This window comes from Pteropus vampyrus, unplaced genomic scaffold (genome assembly GCF_000151845.1).
Source record: "Pteropus vampyrus isolate Shadow unplaced genomic scaffold, Pvam_2.0 Scaffold177, whole genome shotgun sequence".
In the NCBI taxonomy this organism is placed as follows: Eukaryota; Metazoa; Chordata; class Mammalia; order Chiroptera; family Pteropodidae; genus Pteropus; species Pteropus vampyrus.
In genome coordinates, this window is record NW_011888958.1 from 986,197 (window position 1) to 1,003,761 (window position 17,565).

Here is a 17,565-nt window from a genome sequence, read left to right on the forward strand (position 1 = left end):
CCTTGAACAATAATTTTGGCTGTGCTCTTAGCCAAATGACCAAGCCAACTGTCCCATAAAAGTGTTGGTATGATAAAACACTCAAGCATATACCATTAGCACTCTTGAGACAGAAAACAGATATATATTTATAATTTTTAAAAGCTGGAATTCATTTATATATTACAAAGTTAAGAAAAGTGATTCGTTTTTAATTCTTAAACCTTTTATTCCCAGACTGACGGCTATGTATGTATGTAGAGCATGGATTCAGTGCTGCTTAGACTTGAACTGTGCTGCCTTTGAGAAACACAATAGTCAAAAATAGCTTTTAGTTGAAATAATTTCAAACTTTTAAGGAAGAGAGCAAGAGGGAAGAAACAAATGCAAGAGACTCGATAATGATAATGAATAGAAATGTTTGCCGATAGGAAGTGTTATAATGAATAAAAACTGACATTTATTTGGGTAGTAGGGAAGTAAAAGTACATAGAATAAGTGGAAGGGGGACTGAGCCTTTTTCATACCTATTATGAGAGACTCTGAGGGCAGCACAGAATGGTTCTTCAAATCAAGAGCACCTTTGAAAAACCACAAGAACTATTTAAGACTGACTGGAGGATTGATCTTTACAGTCAGATAAGAGTCTTTAAAACAGTACCCGACGGCATGAAGGAGAGGAAATGTAATTGGCTTTTGAAGAATATAAACTAAAAAACAGGGAAAGTTGTTTTAAGTGATTTGAGAGAATTTTCTAGAACCCTTGGAACAGAAGTTGCTCTGTCTTTGGTCAGGACTTGAAAGGGAATATCCTTTAAAATGGAAGAAGACTGGAAGTGACTGGCTAATTCTGTGACAGGAAGTAGTAGTACAATTGTAGCTCTTCAGGCCTTTCCTCTTTTTCCTAGTGCAAGTGTTCAGTTGAACAAAACTAGATTAAGTAATTTGTAGGCAGTAAACAGGAGCAAGTGATGCAGTAGTGAATGGAAGATAGTTCCTGTCTCCAGGGTAGTTTAATTAAAAGAAAGAAAGTAGTGAGAACCTCTTTATTTGATGAACTTAAATTAAGGTAAAGTAAAAAATCCTTTTAAAATTTCATGATTTAGAAGAGTCTTAATTATATTTAAATAAGATAACTTCTTAAAGTGCTGTTGTTAGGTATAAAGCATTAAGAAAAATGTAGTTATGAGGAGGAAGAAGAATAGGTAAAATAATTTTCAGGTTTTGATTAGGCTGCTGTATCCTCAACCTCATATCATTCTCTAAGTAAACATTCATCGAATTCCTATTATGTGCAATTTTACTTTTTTATAATTTTTTTACCCTAATGTGATAGCTATCATTAGATGGTACATATTAAATAAAAGGCCACCGGATTAGACATTAGACATAGCTTGTTCTCTAGAACAGATTTTTTTGTATTATTATGAGTTTACGTATAGAACGATGTGGGCATCACTGTTATATGGCATTTTAGAACTCCTGTACCTCCTGGAATTTTCCTCATCCTTGGACTTTGTTGACACTGGGAAAGGGCCATTATCTTTCCTGACCTTTTGCTAGCGGGGAATCCCTAGCAGAAAGCAAACCACAGCGCTTCCTTTGCGCTGTTTCCTGCTTTGGAAGTCTGGCACGTCCTAAGCCTTTCTTTACGCACACGGTTACAACACAGCTCTAGATTCTGTTTCTTAACTAAGAAACTCCTCCTACTACTTTCTTTGGCAACCTACCTTCGCTCCTGCTGCCCTCCACCCCCTCCCCCCCCCCGCCCCCAAGAAGCAGACCAAATTGAGACAGAGAAGTGGTTATGACACGGCCAAAGACCAGTCCTTTTCTCAATCTACAGCAAAGCTTCCTTGAACCTAGCTTAGATATAGCTGTTAGTTGTCCCTGGACTAATGCCTGTGACAGGAAAATGGATAATGGAACCAGTTGTTCCCTGGTTAATTACCAGCAGAGGCTTTGAGGCATTTAATTTCAGGCCCTTGAGATAATGGAAAGCATTTGTCTCCAGAGGATTTGGGTCCTTTGGCAGCAGTATTTTGTTCAGGAAGGTGGCACATTTCTCTAATTTTCTTCACATTCAGTATATCTCTCCCTCACGTTTGTGAACTTTATAATTCTGAAATCCCATGTGGCCTTGTAAAATTCAGTAGTAATCAATGTCTTAATAGCTGGGCAGAGTATCACACTACCTACTAAATTGTTATAGAGGATTTAATTAGTTAATGCATGTGGAATCGCTATGTAAACAATACAAAAGTAAGATGATATTTGGAAGACAAGATGATTGCTGAATTGTAAAGAAGCGTAGAATCTTGTTTGAATTCTTAAAAGAGAAAGAATGCTTATGTCCTCAGAAATAAAGCACTTTATTATTCCCTCTTGTATTTTAAGGACCTCTCACCTCTATCCTTTGCTCATGGAGTCGGGGTAGAGGGGCATCTTTGCAGATTCAGTTTGTCAGTTGAGCCATTATATTTTAATTTGTCATCTGTAAACTATAGCAACTCTTGGCAAGGACTTGCTGTCTTAATTGTGCAGTTGTGAGAATGAAGGCAGTTACTGTCCCACAAAGAAAGAGCTGTCAGATACATGCTCTAACTCTTGGGCTGTGTATGCCCTTTCCTGCTATAGATGTCAGCATTTTCACCAGAACTAAAATTCTGCTTTGCTTAGGGGTTCTTTGTCAGTCATTTGCTATCAACAGATACACCAAAATCACAGTTGCTGTCATCATTGCCAATGCCGAAGGATTCCTAAAAGGTCTGTTTCTCTGGATGCCCTTAGGAAGAAGGAACTGGTTCTTTTTCTTTTTTTTTTTTAATGTGCGCAACAATCTCCAGATAAGAGTATGATTACCAAGGGGCTGGTTCCATGTACTAGATCCAAAATTCCTTTCTTGACATAAGTTAAATGAGATAACATGAATAAGGTACCTGGCACATAGTTGGTCAGTTCAGTAGATTTTAGCTCCCTTCTCCTACCCTTTCTGGAAACTGCCATATGGCTATGACAGAGTAAATAGGATCTACTAAATTCCATTTAGCCTTAAGATTGGCAATGTTATCTGGACTTATTTTGTCATAATAGGGACCTTTTGCGCTTCCGTGAAGAGGCTTGTGGTTCACATACGCCACGTGCAAGTAGACTTGTCCTGTGTAGTTCCGTCTTCTTTATCTTGATTGCATTAGGCTAGATGGTTTCCACTTTTATTGCTGTGCTTTTCAAATTTTCAGGGGCTGTGTTGCGGGGCGTAGAGATAAGCAATTTGACTGACTTCAGCTTACCCACAAGAAGCTTCTCTCTTGAGTCTCGGTGCTCTATCAAGGGAAAGAAACTAGTGATTCTCTAGAAGCTGGTTTCACATGTGTGTTTTTCAGAGTTAACACCTTTCCTTGGTATAATTACATATCACTGAACTCTTTAGATTTAAATCATTATTAGAGGACTGGAAAATTCAGATACAGTTTAAGAAGAGTAATTTTACAGTTATTTTAGAGGTGTTGTAGATATACAAGGGAAGGCTTTATAACTTTTAGCTTTTCCAAACAGACCTGCCATTACATATGAGAGTGATAGATATCATGGTAAAACTATCTCCTAGGCAGTGGGCCTCCTGAAAATGAATGCAGAGTGAAAACAGATGCAGAGTGCTCTTAGCGTGCAGAAAATGCTTGCTTCAGGGAATCAGCAGCACTTATTATCTGCTGTAAGAAAATTGGCTTCTTTGAAGAATGCATAGAATGGACATAACAAGTCAGTTTCAAGTGTTTGCCATGTGTTAGGTATGTGAGACTATACAGAGTATACATCGTGTTAATTTCATTGAGTTGAAGGCCAAACTTACATAGGGGAAAAGGATAAAAATCAAAACAATGTGCATATGACATTGTATGATTGAATGTTAAATGTGTGTCTCAGTCTAAGTTCTGTAGGGCTTTAGGGAAGAGGAAATCAGTGCGGACAGGAGTGCTAAAAGGAAGCTCCATGGTTAAGGCTTGAAAAGTAGGGTTTGGATACACTGAGTGTATGTGCATTTGGAAGTCATAGATTTGGTTTTGCTTGCATTTTATAGCAGAGCTTTGCAGTTTTGATGCTGAATAAATGCTTTGATGACTCTGGGTGGGGAGTCAAGAGACCATGGTTCTGCAAATCTTGGCCTTCCACTCAGAGGACTGAGTAGCTTTGTGGAATCTTCAGTTTCCTTGTTTGTAAAATGAAGCACTCATAGGTCTAATATTTGATAATTTAACAGTTAAATGCAGCCTACTAGGGGAATGCTACCCTCTAGTGGAGAACCTATGGTCCACACTGTCGAACAGGCTTTGCTTTTATCAAGCTTTTGGCAAGAACACATCATCATTGCAGCTTTGGAAGAGAGTAGTAGACTAGATGAATAAATGGCCTTCATGAAACATGTATAATTTCACATTCTTACGGACACTTTGAACATTAAATCGGATGTTCAGAAGAACACAACAGTTGAGATATTGATAGAGCTTTTCTTGTTAGTTTATTGTGCTGACTATGATATAAAGTCTTGATGATACTCATTGAATACTTAGTCCTGGGTAAGTGAAGAGGGTTTTCCTGAGAATACTTAATGATAATTTTTTTTTTAATTTTATTTTCATAGTCTGTAAAAATTTGAATAACAACAATATGAAACCTAGGAAGTTTGACTAATAAACTGGACCACTTACCTGGATCTTTATGGCCTAATATTTACCTTTGATCCAGAAAAAACTTAGTGTGGTTATCTGGTTTTCTTCATCAAATTTTTAGTACCTACAGAATAAAATGTAAACTCAGACTTGGATTCCAATCCCGGCTCCCAAGCTCTGAGGTCTTGGGAAAGTTATTTAATAATCTGAGCCTTAATTTTTTCATCTGAAAATGTAAGGATAATAATATTTATCTTATATAGAGTTATGAGGGTTAAATGATATTGCACGATATAAAATACGTATCACATTCTGAGTATATACTAAGAGGTCTAATTCATTATACTACCTTCATCCTCTTGCCCAATTTAGCTCCAGCCTAACTCTTGAGCCATATATTTGCTATTATCCACCACCCTCCCCCAAGCACTTGTGTGTGTTGGCATGCACACACGTGCATCAGCCTACTTATGACTAGATTACTCACGATCTCCTAAACACAACCTGCACTTTCCTTCCTCCGTGTTTTGATTTGCATGTTCCTCTCAGCCTCGAATGTCTTTCTCTCTTGTCTTTTTCAAAGTCCTGCACAACTTGTGAGACCCAACTCACCCACTTCCTGTTAGACTTTATCCTTTCAACTATAATTAATCTCATGCTACTTTCTTTCCATTCCACTCTTAATGTGTGCCTTTGTTGTAGAAGTTAATACATAATGACTTATATTATGGTTATAGCTTTTTATGTGAGCCTCTCCACCAGACTGTGAGCTTATTAGGAGCAGAGAACATAATTTATCTTGGTACCATGCACATAATAAACATTCAAAAAAGCATTATTATTAGGACCTTAAATGTTAAGAAAACAACAACAAAAAAATCTTTTTACATTTGTTTTGATTTTTAGGTTTAGATTAAATGTAGAAATATATCCATTATCGTTTTTTTACCGTTGGGTATTCATGTTAGGTGGTTGAAATAACAAGTTGGTTTTTAATATTGTTTTAGTCTCTTGGCAATTCTTTAAGTTTCCTAGGTCTTAAGTTAATATCAAGAGTAAGAGTAGTTACTAGGTAGAGGTGTTTTTTTAGGAAAAGAGACCTTCATCCCACTCAGAAGTCTGAAAATAATTTACTGAATTAAGGACAGTATTAAGTAGGGATTTCATTGAGGTAATAAAATCGAGTTAAACAATAGGAATTGAGCTGTTTGGTTATGAATAGAATCTTCTGTACGACCTTTACTAGGAAAAGGGTTAGGGAATTGAATGATTAAGTAGACAATGTGGAATACTGTACAGCAGTTAAGAATGAGGTGAATCTGCAAGCACTGAAGTTTTTGGAAAGATCTTATTAAATGATAAAAAAAAGCAAGCCATAGTACAGTATATATACATTATGATCCCATTCATAAATGATTTTCCTGTGTACATTTATATACAAACAAAGGCATAAATAGTATGTATCATCTAACAAGGTCTAGAAAGATATACACCAAGTTCATAACCATGGTCACCTCTGAGAAGGAATGTGTTGATACGGAAATTGAGCTATGAAGGTGGGCTTGTGTTTGTTCCCTTTGCTTCTGTATAGTTTAAATTCTTTAGCAGGAGAACATACTTACGTGTTGCTCGTACAATTGAAAAATAAATGAAACACCAGAAAGGAAAAGCATTGGGAACAAGTATTTTGGGCTACAATAAAATCTACAACAGCCACTTTATTACCAAATTTATTTTAATTCATCCATTTTTAGGTTTTAGGCGTCATTTAACAACCCCAAAAAAAGGTAGGGGAGGGGGTTAGAAGTAGTCTTCAAAGTAATTTTAAAAATTATTTTCAGCTGGCAGAGGCACAGCCATCGTTTCACTTCCAGTTCCTTTTGCAAGTTTCTATTTAAGGAACTTTAAATCATTCATTTCTAGAGAAGTACTATAGCATTGCTTTTAAAACTCTCTCATTCAGGAAGCTTGGAGGTAGAAGTATAGACCAGGAGGGAAAATGTTAAACAGGCTAAGATTCAGCTTATATAGCTCTTGTATTGGTATCTTTTTCCTGGGGAATTTCTTTGCTCTGTAGCTCTATGTGACATATATGATACATGGTCTAGGTTGATGGCAAAACCTAGCATTTGGGCATTCAGCTAGGAGAGTTAGCTTAATGCATTAACTTAATCATTGGTTAAATCTTATACCAGTTAGCTCTCTTCTGTTCTGCAGCTCTCAGTCACATGATTAACTCTAGCCAACATTTTACAAATGTAAGAAAATGTATATCCAGTGAAAGAAATCTTAGGTAGATCATTACAAATCTATCACCACATTTTATATACCTTAAGTATCAACTCAATTTTTATATCCCTATCTTAAACAGCAGCAGTTTCTAGTTTTATTTTAAATAACTTGTCTTATTCTTCATGTTTAGTGAAGAATACAGATAAGCAAAGAGAACTTAAGAATACCCTTTAACTCTTCCCAGTCATTTCACGTTAAATGTTGTTAACATTTAACAGAGAAAAAGAACAAGGAAGGTGAATTGGATAGGAGAGAAGAAAAAGTAGGGAGTTCTGTAGATTATGGTAAAGAGGAGGTAAAGAAACAGATGTAGAAAAATGATTTTTGAAAAATTCTCTGTATGGAAAATTTTAAGAGCAACTATTATATAAGTTTTAAGATCTGGACTGCTCTGGCAATATATCCCCATTTTAGAGCAAATAATAATTTTAGATTAATAAGAAAAACAATTAGAATAATGAAATCCTTGCTCTTGTCATATCTTGGGGGTTTCACTGATGTCTAGGTTGAGATAGGAAGACAGTTCATTTCTTTCTCACATCCTTCCTTCCTTAGCATACCGTGAAGTTCCTGGAGATTTTTCTTTTTTAATAACTGGCAGTGTCATTCTAAACAAAAAATGCAGTGCGATTTTTTTAGCAGACCTAGGATTCATCTGGGCTGTGGAGCTCTAAACCTAAACCTGTTGTGGGATTTTAATGAGCAAACCAGAATTCTCTAATTTTGTAGCTTGAGTTATTATCTTACTGCTAGATTTATACCTATTCTCTTATTCCTATTGGGAATTTGGCGATTTTTCTTCTGATACCATATTTGACTTATTATGCTAATAATATTGTTTGTTTCTTAGACTTGAGTGGAAGGGTAAAGTACTTTATTAAAGTCAGAAATCTTGGGAAAATAATATATCTTACTTTACAGTCTTCCATATTATAGTAGTTCTAAGGAGATTTTAATCAAAATTAAAGTCTAAAAAAGTCTGAGATGGAAACATGTAAACAATAGTAGGGAGGGGACCGGAAACCCAGACCTTAAAATATGTTAGAATGATGACAAGAGATTTTAGGTTTGGTGTAACTTTTTAAAAGACACCTCTGTTGCCTTGTGTTCTTGACCGGAGCAGTTTTTTTCAGGGAGTGGGTTCATAATTTCTTTCTTTTCCAGATCGCAAAGGTTGAGAAGCTGAAACCTTTGGAAGTGGAGCTACGACGCCTAGAAGACCTTTCCGAATCTATCGTTAATGATTTTGCCTACATGAAGAAGCGGGAGGAGGAGATGCGTGATACCAATGGTGAGGGGAAGGCAGCTTTGGTTTCTCAATAAGTGAAGCATAAAGGATTCAGATCTCCAAACTTCTAATTCTGGTGTACCCTTTTCTCAGTTTTGCCAAAGATATATGGGAAGATAATTGCTTACTTCAGCGTTGTTGCTACAGGTCAATGAGCCCTGTTAGAGTTTTCACGGGAATAGAAATTTCTGTGATACGCTGTTGACTATATTCTCAGCTTATCGTGTATCAACTTGATAGTGCAAATCTTTATAATTTTTAACATGGAATTTTAAGAAAAAGCTATCTGAAATCCTACTTTTAGGCCTGGAGACAGTGAAGTTAATTGCCTTTTCCCCCTGGCTATTATTTTGCCTGCTGAGCCTCACTTTATTACATTTACAACACTTTTGTTTTTTTAGAGTCAACAAACACTCGGGTCCTCTACTTCAGCATCTTCTCGATGTTCTGCCTCATTGGACTAGCCACTTGGCAGGTCTTCTACCTGCGTCGCTTCTTCAAGGCCAAGAAGTTGATTGAATAATAAGGCCCACTCTCCTCCCACCCTGTATCTCAGCCAGCAGAACATCACTGGGACATGCCTGGCCTCAGGCATCCTACCAACAGCACCATCAAGGCACATTGGAATTTTCTTTCCAGAACTGATCTCTTGTTGTGGGAGGACATAGGTTACCACCTATACCCAACAAGTCATTGAGGAACTTCTTTTTAACTTGATAGCATTTGGACTGGTTTTACAACAATAGGACTATTATTAAAGTCACCTATGACAAAAAATAGGGGTTACCTAGATAATGCCAAAGCCAGCATTTGTACTGGGTTTCCTCATGTGATCTGTTTGAAACATATTTTCTTTCCTTCTACTTGCTCACCAGTTTGGGCTTCCACTTTAGTTCCTTTACCAAGATTTGTATGACCATGTGGAACTTGTTTCATTCTGATTGTCCACTTCGGATTTCCATGTGAAAACACCCTTAACTTTATCTTAACCCTAGTCAAAATGTTTAGGTAGCTTCTGGTAATATCTTTTCATAATTTTCTGTCTCTTAAAAGGGAAGCGACACCTCATAGAAATGCGCTTTGAATTATAGGTAACTCTTAAAGAATATTTCGTTTTAGAGAATTAAAATATTTGTGCTCAACTGCTTGAATTTTTTTTCCGTGTATTTATGTGTATTTAGTTCTATGCAGTTTTATTACATGTGTAGATTTGTGTGACCACCGCAAGTTGCAGAACAGTTTCATCACAGGGGTCCTTATTGCTATCCTTTCATAGCCACAGCCACCTCCCTTCCTTACCCTCAAGCCCAACCTCTGGCAACCACAAATCTGTTTTTCATCTCTCTAATTTTGTCATTTCAAGAATGTTATATAAATGGAATCATACAGTATGTAATCTTTTGGGATTGACTTTTTTTCACTCAGCATAATTCCCTTGAACAATCCATGTAGGTTGTTGCATGTATTAGTACTTTGTTCCTTTTTTTGCTCAGTAGCATTTCATGGTATGGATGTACCACGCTTTGTTTAACCATTCACCCAGTGAAGGACATCGGGGTTGTTATGAGTTTTTGGCTGTTACCAATAAAGCTGCTGTTAACATTCATGTACAGGTTTTTATGTGAACATAAATTTCATTTCTCTGGGATAAATGCCCAAGAGGGCAATTGCCAGGTTGTATGGTAAGCACATTTATTTTTGTAAGAAATCGTCCTACTCTTTTTCCAGAGTGAGTGTGTCATTTTATGTTCCCACCAGCGATGTATGACCAGTCAGGTTTCTCCACATCCACACAGGTATTTACTGTTATTATTTTTTATTTTAGTCATTCTGATAGATGTGTTTAATGATACCTCATTGTGGTTTTATTTTTGCTTTTTCATAATAGCTAATGATGTTGAACATCTTATCCTATGCTTATTTGCCATCAGTATCTTCCTCATTGTAATCTGTTCTTGTGCTTTGCCCATTTGCTAATTAGATTATTCTTTTTACTAATGAGTTTTGAGAGTTTCTTATATATCCTAGATATAAGTTCTTTGTCAGATATGTGGTTGTTTGAATTTTTAACATAACTTCTACCAAGAAAAAATTAGTAAAATTTGCCAAGTGTTCTTACACAGTCACTGACTTAATTCTTGTCCTTATGTGTTCCCCTAAGACAATATAAGGTATAAAAAAATAACACATCTAGGATCATGAATAGATAGATACTTGAGAATACATGTTGTGAAAGCAAAGCCAAGAACCGCTGTGAGAATATGAGGTGCCTGCCTAAATACTAAGGTGAATAAGAGATATGTGGATACAACTGACTGTGTAAACAGTTAAGAAAAACACTATCACTTGAAATTTTCCCCACTTCTCCCAGAAAAGGAGTAGGAGTTTGTTCTTTCTGTAATCTCTTTCTTAACCTTGCTGAGTGTTACAGGGCTTGTCTAATTGCAGTGGCAAGAATAATAGGATTTAGGGCCATGTAGCTTGCAGTTAAGAAGCAGCATATTGAAATTAACAGAGAACACTGCTGTGATGACCTGGATGAAATACAAAGGTGAAAGAGGGAGTAGGTTACGTTGTCAAAATCTCAGGCTGTTTTGTTAATGTTACAGCTACTGTGAACCCAAAAGCCTTCTCTTCTTTTGACTCCCTATATGAATGGATTTCTCTGGTGTGGCATAAAGGTAGTTCTTTTATTAATTTGTGCAACATTGCCATCTGCTGTTAAGAATTGATAAGGATAGCTGAATCCTTGCATAAGGGAAGCAGATGTTAAGAAAGTTTATCTGGGGTATTACATATACTAAACAATGGAGGATACATCCAAGTAGGGAAGAAAATGACCAAATTTGTGGGTTAAGATCCATCCTTAGACGTTTAAAGGTGAAATTCTGTACTATTAACCTAACAAGATAACTCTCATATTTCTGACTGGTGCCTTTCCCTTTTTTTAAAAGAATGAAAGCTACTCAGTTGGTTTTAACATTCTGTTCTGACAAAATGTCAGAGAAGATAGAAGAGGAGAATATTTTATTTTGATGATGTTTCTGTTCCCAAATATGACTTTGTGAAACTAAAATTCTTTCATGCCTTTCCTTTCACTTATGCCAAAACTACCAACTCGGACATTTGTGCTTTTGGTTTAAAGTTCATTGATACTACACCTTGATTTTATCTGAAAAGTAAAATTATTTGCCTTTGATAAAAGGCTAGTACAAAAGCAAATCAGCTTTAAAAACAAGGCTGCTATCTGGTTTCCCCGGTTTTGGAGCCTATTATTCAACATGTCTGTGTAATACAGATGAGAATGATGAAGTTTAAGTAAGCTTTGTTATACCATTGTCATAAACCCGTCATAAGCAAGTTTTCTGTTTGTTTAATGGAAAGAGGCATGTGGGATTTATATGGATTCACTTCTAAGTGTTGGATGGGGATTTTTTGTGTAAATTTTCTCAAATAAAGGCTAGCAGAAACCATTTTAGGTGTATTTTTCTGTTACTCTTGAGTACCTCTTTGGATTTGCAGTAATTCCTCCATATTCCTCAGTTTTAAAGTATGGTATATTATATGTGATGAAGTAGAGAAAAAATATTGTCCATAATTTACTCCAGGTAGATCAAGTTTTTGTGAGCTAGCAAAAGTTTATTATGTTTTATATATAAATAAGTTATATATGTATATGGAAGTAATAGTTTTACATCTTTGGAAAGACCAAATAGGATTCTATAAGCCCAGCATTCTTCTGTAGCTTCTTTCTTTTGGAAACTGATACTGGAATTATTCCTACCAGTCTTCTCCCTTGCCCTCCATTCTTAAAATACCTTTCCCAATTTTAGAACCCCTTAGGACTTGCTTTTTTGACCCATCACATCTATGCAAAACTCTACCCCAGCAAGTAAAGGCCATTTTCTCCTTTCCTTTTACTTGCAGTTGAACATTTTTCATAAAGCTTCTCTCCAAGAGTCAACCTGAAGTGCTTCATGCATTCACTGGCTGGCCTCTTACTTACCCTCTACCTCCATTCTCCAGAAAAACAGATAATTTGTCAGTGAATCTATGCAAAGTAGTGGTTCCCATCATTTAAGTATAAATATTTTAATCTCAACAATGTCTTATTTATCACCGATATTTTACTTCTAGAGAACATAAATAATGAATAAATTCAGCAACTTAAAAATAAATTTAATCTCAAAAGTATCATACTTGTTAGATGGTAGTACATGTTTTACAAATTATTTATTCAATCTGCTGCAGTTGTGTCCCATATAACATGAGCCCCATGTATAATATTAAATTTGTAGTACCACATTAAAAAAGTAAAGTTAATTTTAATAAGTTTGTGTAATATATCCAAAATAGCATTTCTACATGTAGTCAATATAAAAATTAATGAGATTTTACTTTTTTTTCATAGAAAGTTTTTGAAATCCAGTGTGCATTTTACAGCTACAGCACATCTGCATTGACTAGCCATAATTCAAATGTTCAATAGCTGCATGTAGTTAGTGGCTGCCATATTGGACAGTGAAGGTATAGACTTTGGTACTTTGGTAGATTCTTTATAGTAACTCTATGGCCCCTGGGAATCTGCCATTCACAAATGGGAACTTCTACTATATGGCATTCTAACTATTCACTTGTTAAAATATAATATGAAATACCTGTTTTTGAGTAAAGATATTTTCAAATCAGTTATACCTTTAGAATATTGAGTATTTCTGGACTTACTGTGAATATTCAAAGGTCAGATATTTAGTTTCATTTATATCCAGTATAAAGAACTGAGCATGAGTGTTTGTTCTGTGTTCTCTAAGGTGGAACTTGAGCTTATATCTATGCATTATAACTAAAACAATAGACAATATCATGCTAACCCAAGTTACAGAAAACTATCTAGTTCCTCATTGCAAAGATGCCCCAAAAAAATGAATTTATAAGCTTTGGATGAAACCTGTTCAGCTTCTCTGAATGAAAGTCAATACTTCTAATTTCAAGTAATTGATTTTTCCATTCTTTTAACTCAAACTATTGAATGTTGTTTAATATGCTGAGCTAAACTCTGGAGTAGACCTGAATAAATAAGCAATACTTATCTTTAAAGTGCCATCTAATTAACAGGAGGAAATGGAATGGCCTCTGTCTGGAATGATCTTCCTACTTTGTTTAGCGATTATTGACAGTATTTTAGATATTCCTCCAGGAAGCTTTCACTAACCCAGAAAGTTTGGCTGGGAAAGATGCTCCTCCTAAATGCCTTTTTCTAGAAACTTGTACTTTCCTTATAATAGCATATAATAATAGTACAACTTTCATGCAATTATCCTTATAATTGCCTCATCTGTCAATATGGACTATAAGCTCCATAAGAGTAAGAGCCATGTTTATTTTGTTCTCCCTTGTAACCTAGCACCTGGCACAAGTTGGTACTCAGAATTTGTTGAATGAATGAATTGAAAATTCAAAAATATCCGTACAATATAGAACTCTGGAATGAAACCAACAAAATAAAATTTAACAGTCTTGCATTTAGGTTTAAAAAGTGTATACAAACAAGATAATTACCTTATACTCATTCAACAAATCATTTTTAAGCCTATCGAGCATCTTTTGAGGCGCTGGTTATACAAAGCTGTGAACAAGAGCACAAAATCCTCTCATAGAGCTTATATTCTAATGAATGGAGATAGTCAAATAAAGTAAACATGATAAACAAGAGATCAATATTTTATAGATCAGCACTGTGAAGAGTGATATGATCTGGTGGGAGGGCTGCGTTACATTGGATTGGATGTGGAAAAGATTTAGTTAAGTACAAAAACTGTATAAGCAGACCATGATGAAGGCTGGTATACTAATAAAATAGACATGTTGGATCTAAATCAAAGGAGACAAAGTCCCCTTGTACTCTCCTATTCAGACCTGATGTGGAATGTTATTCAGAGTGTAGGTTATCACACTTTTTTCCCCCCCACATCAGACAAATGGTACATCTCTTCACAGTTGCAATCATCATAGCATAGGATATCATCCTTTAAAGGAATGTTGATGAACTATAAAGAGGTCAGAGGAATGTGAACTCATTAGCCCTCACACCCCTTACCTCATTCTACCAATTCTCTTCCTCCTATTTACTATCATCACTACCCACCTAGTTAAAAACCAAGAAGTATCTTCTGGACTCAGATTTACCTCACCCACCATACCCCAACTGACCATAAAGTCTAAATGTTCTTTGGATGGATTTCGTAAATCTGGACACTGATAAGTACCTCAGTGTCTCTTCTTAGAAAAAAAATTGCCTCTTGACTGGTTTCCTTGACTCCAGTCTTTGACTTCCACATTGTCATCAGAGTTCTTTGTGAAATATAACTAACTGTACTTAAGTAAGGTGATCATATTGTGTATTGTCTGAGGTGGGCGTGTGAGCAAAAGAAGGCTCTATTAATTATGCTAGGGGAAGAAAAGGTGTAAATTAAGATTTCCCCAGCAAATCAGGACATAGTCACACTAATGATACACTCTCCTGCTTAAAAATCTCCAATAATTTTCCATTAGCCACAGTAAAAGCCAAACTCTTTAAAACTCTACATTTGAGGCCCTGTCTTCTCCTGCTACTCCACAGGCACCCTGGCCTCCAGCCACATGACCTCTTAGCCCCAGCACATCCTGCTCTAGGAAAAGTCCTGGAGCCAGATTGCTGGATTTGAATCCCAGCACCCCTTACTCTGTAACATTGAGCAAGTTACTTAACCTCTCTGTATTTTAGTACTTTCTGTAGAATGGGAATAATAGGATTAAATGGAATGATACATGGAAAGAAAACATTTAGCACAATGCTAGGAACACAACACTATAAATGTTTGCCGTTATCACCCTGATGTTGGTCATATTCCCAAAACTTTACTGATTAAAAAACAAACTTGGAGATGTGAAGTTGCCCAAAGTCACATAACTGATAGAACATGTTTTTCCACTGTACTGCAATTCTTTTATTGACTTGAGGGCAGGGAGCATCTTATGGCAGATTCCCTACCCCGAATACAGTAGCACATAGCGCACAGAGAATGTTGCATGAGATCAGATGGTCAAAGCTTTGGAAAGAAACACGGAAGGATAATGTTAAGTCTAGGGGGGAAAAGCCTCAGGAAAGTCGACTTAAAATATGTTTGGAGTTGTAAGAGGGAGGGACCAACGTGGTTCTGGGAAAAATCATTGGGCCCACTGACTCAGAGATGACATGAGGTAAATATTTCCAACAACTATAATACCTCTCTAAACAAAGAGGGCCATGCAACGTTGGAAGGGACTGCTGGCCCAATCACTGCCCCCTGAGATAGGCCTGACACTAAAAAGATTGGACAAACTCTGGACCTCGAAGCTATCTGGGGACTTGGCCAAGGATTGAGAAAGTGGTCTACAAACACGTAAGTGACCTCCTTGCCCCAGCCAGAGCCCTTCTGTACCACGCAATCCCTACCACGCACCCGTCACACCCTGCGCCAGGCCTCACTTTTCCCGCGGGTTCCGGACGGAGAAAGCCGTAGCCCGGAGACTAAGCAAGTGGGCCAGCTTAGGCGGAGGAAACCCCGCCGGGCCGGAAGCACCCAGAACTGCTTCCGGGTCAGGGGTAAAGAGCCACCATGGAACCTCGCGGGGTTGCGGGGCTGACGGAGCCGCGGGCCGGCGTCTGAAACGAGAGGGGCGCGGCACGGCAAGCACCACCGGGGACACGCAGGCAGGTCCCGCTGCCGCCGCCATGTCGGTGCTGGGCGAGTACGAGCGACACTGCGATTCCATCAACTCAGACTTTGGGAGCGAGTCCGGGGCTGGCGGGGACTCGGGCCCGGGGCCCAGCACCGGTCCGGGACCGCGAGCCGGCGGCACGGCGGAGCAGGAGGAGCTGCACTACATCCCCATCCGCGTCCTGGGCCGCGGCGCCTTTGGGGAGGCCACGCTGTACCGCCGCACCGAGGTAGCGGCCTCTGGCTCCCGCCGCCCCAGCCCCTCCTTCGCGGCTCCGCTTCCCCCGCGTTTTGCGCCTGGTCCACAATTAGTGTTTGGGCGCTTGCAGAGTGCATGTCTCAGGGTCCTCTCACCACTCTTCCAAGTCACCTGAACTAGGAATTGGTTAGATCACTGCCTTTACTAACTGGTCGCTTTATTTAACCCAGGGAACTGAGCAAGTCATCGTTCCTTTTCTTAGCCTTAGTTTCCCCATCTATAGAATAGGGTTAGTAATAACTACCTTTAAAATAATTATTTTTCGAGGCTGTTTTGAGACTCGACAAAGGTACTTTGCAAACTATACGATTGTGAGGTGTTGCCAAAACCTACTTCCTCTCATGCTATATAGCGCTCCAAGGCCATGGTTGGGAGGACCCGAGTAGCTTAAAAATTTCCACGTCAATGGCAATGCCGCTATCTTTGCCGTTATCTTTAAGCTTAGATGTGAACACTCGGAGATTTTTCTTGAAGATCGTTAGGGAGATAGTCGTGTGTTGGTTTTCTCATCATTGTTTATCCAGCAGCGTTCATGCTTGAGAAATACTTTTTTGGTATATTCTCAACCATTAATTCTTAATTGAGATCACAAGGACCCCTTTGAGAACCTAAAGTAAACATAATCCCCCCCCACACACACACACACATTTGCATATGTATGTATCCTGTGAAGAGATTCATGTATCACTGACCCCTAAGTTCAGAATGTATACAGAGCTAAAACCCTGTAGTGGTGACTCTACTTCCAAAAACTAACCCCAAACTGATTTTGATTACTAAAGTCTTAACATTTTAGCTTCAGAGTAGTTAAGCATTTAATGAGAGCTGGCTGCGGTTACTGAAAGTGATTGATCCATTAGCGAGTCGTCTAGAGTTTTGGTGTGTGTTCCATGTTAGCATCGTTTTAAGGCTGAAAGATGGAGAGAAGTGGCTGCAAGAGAATATCTTTAAGTGTTCTTTTTTATCCTAATGCCACATTAATGTATGATGTTAGATTTACTGTTGTATTGTTTTCTTATTTGTACTCACATGAGAAAGAGGAGATGAGCATTAGTATTCCTATTTTATAGTTAAATTAAAACAGTACTGTATATTTAAGTGATTTACTCACTTAAATTTGAAGTAAATCTTGGACTAGAATGGAGTTTTATATCTCCTTGCCCATTCCTTTCCATTATTATCGTGTTGAACTTGATTACTGAGATTATTTTAAGTTAAATTTGATTATACTTCTCCCAAACTGCATAACATCATCCATATCACCAAATATTTATTAGATTTGTGGATTTACAAAAGTTTAATTAGAAGTGGCCCTTTTCCTCGAGGAGATTGTATTTCAAT

At 37.5% G+C, this 17,565-nt stretch overlaps 2 protein-coding genes across 4 annotated transcripts in view; both read left to right on the top strand.

Annotated features, from left to right (window-relative positions):
- Positions 1–11,699, top strand: part of TMED10 (transmembrane p24 trafficking protein 10) — a 31,798-nt gene extending 20,099 nt beyond the window's left edge. For both annotated transcript variants that reach the window (XM_011370842.2, XM_023537000.1), the window contains exons 4-5: positions 8,103–8,229; positions 8,628–11,699. In XM_011370842.2, coding sequence (XP_011369144.1) covers positions 8,103–8,229; positions 8,628–8,749 — 249 coding nt within the window. In that variant the 3' untranslated portion in view covers positions 8,750–11,699. The remainder of the gene's footprint in view (positions 1–8,102; positions 8,230–8,627) is intronic.
- Positions 11,700–15,477: 3,778 nt separating this feature from the next.
- The window catches only part of NEK9 (NIMA related kinase 9), a 34,057-nt gene continuing 31,969 nt past the window's right edge, over positions 15,478–17,565 (top strand). The window contains exon 1 of one of the 2 annotated variants that reach the window (XM_011370851.2): positions 15,478–15,647. Coding sequence is in view for 1 of the 2 variants with exons in the window: in XM_011370850.2 (XP_011369152.1) it covers positions 15,980–16,195 (216 nt within the window). In the remaining variant the exon portion in view is untranslated. Of the gene's footprint in view, positions 15,648–15,825; positions 16,196–17,565 lie in introns of those variants that run through there. The other variant, XM_011370850.2, reaches the window with a different exon arrangement.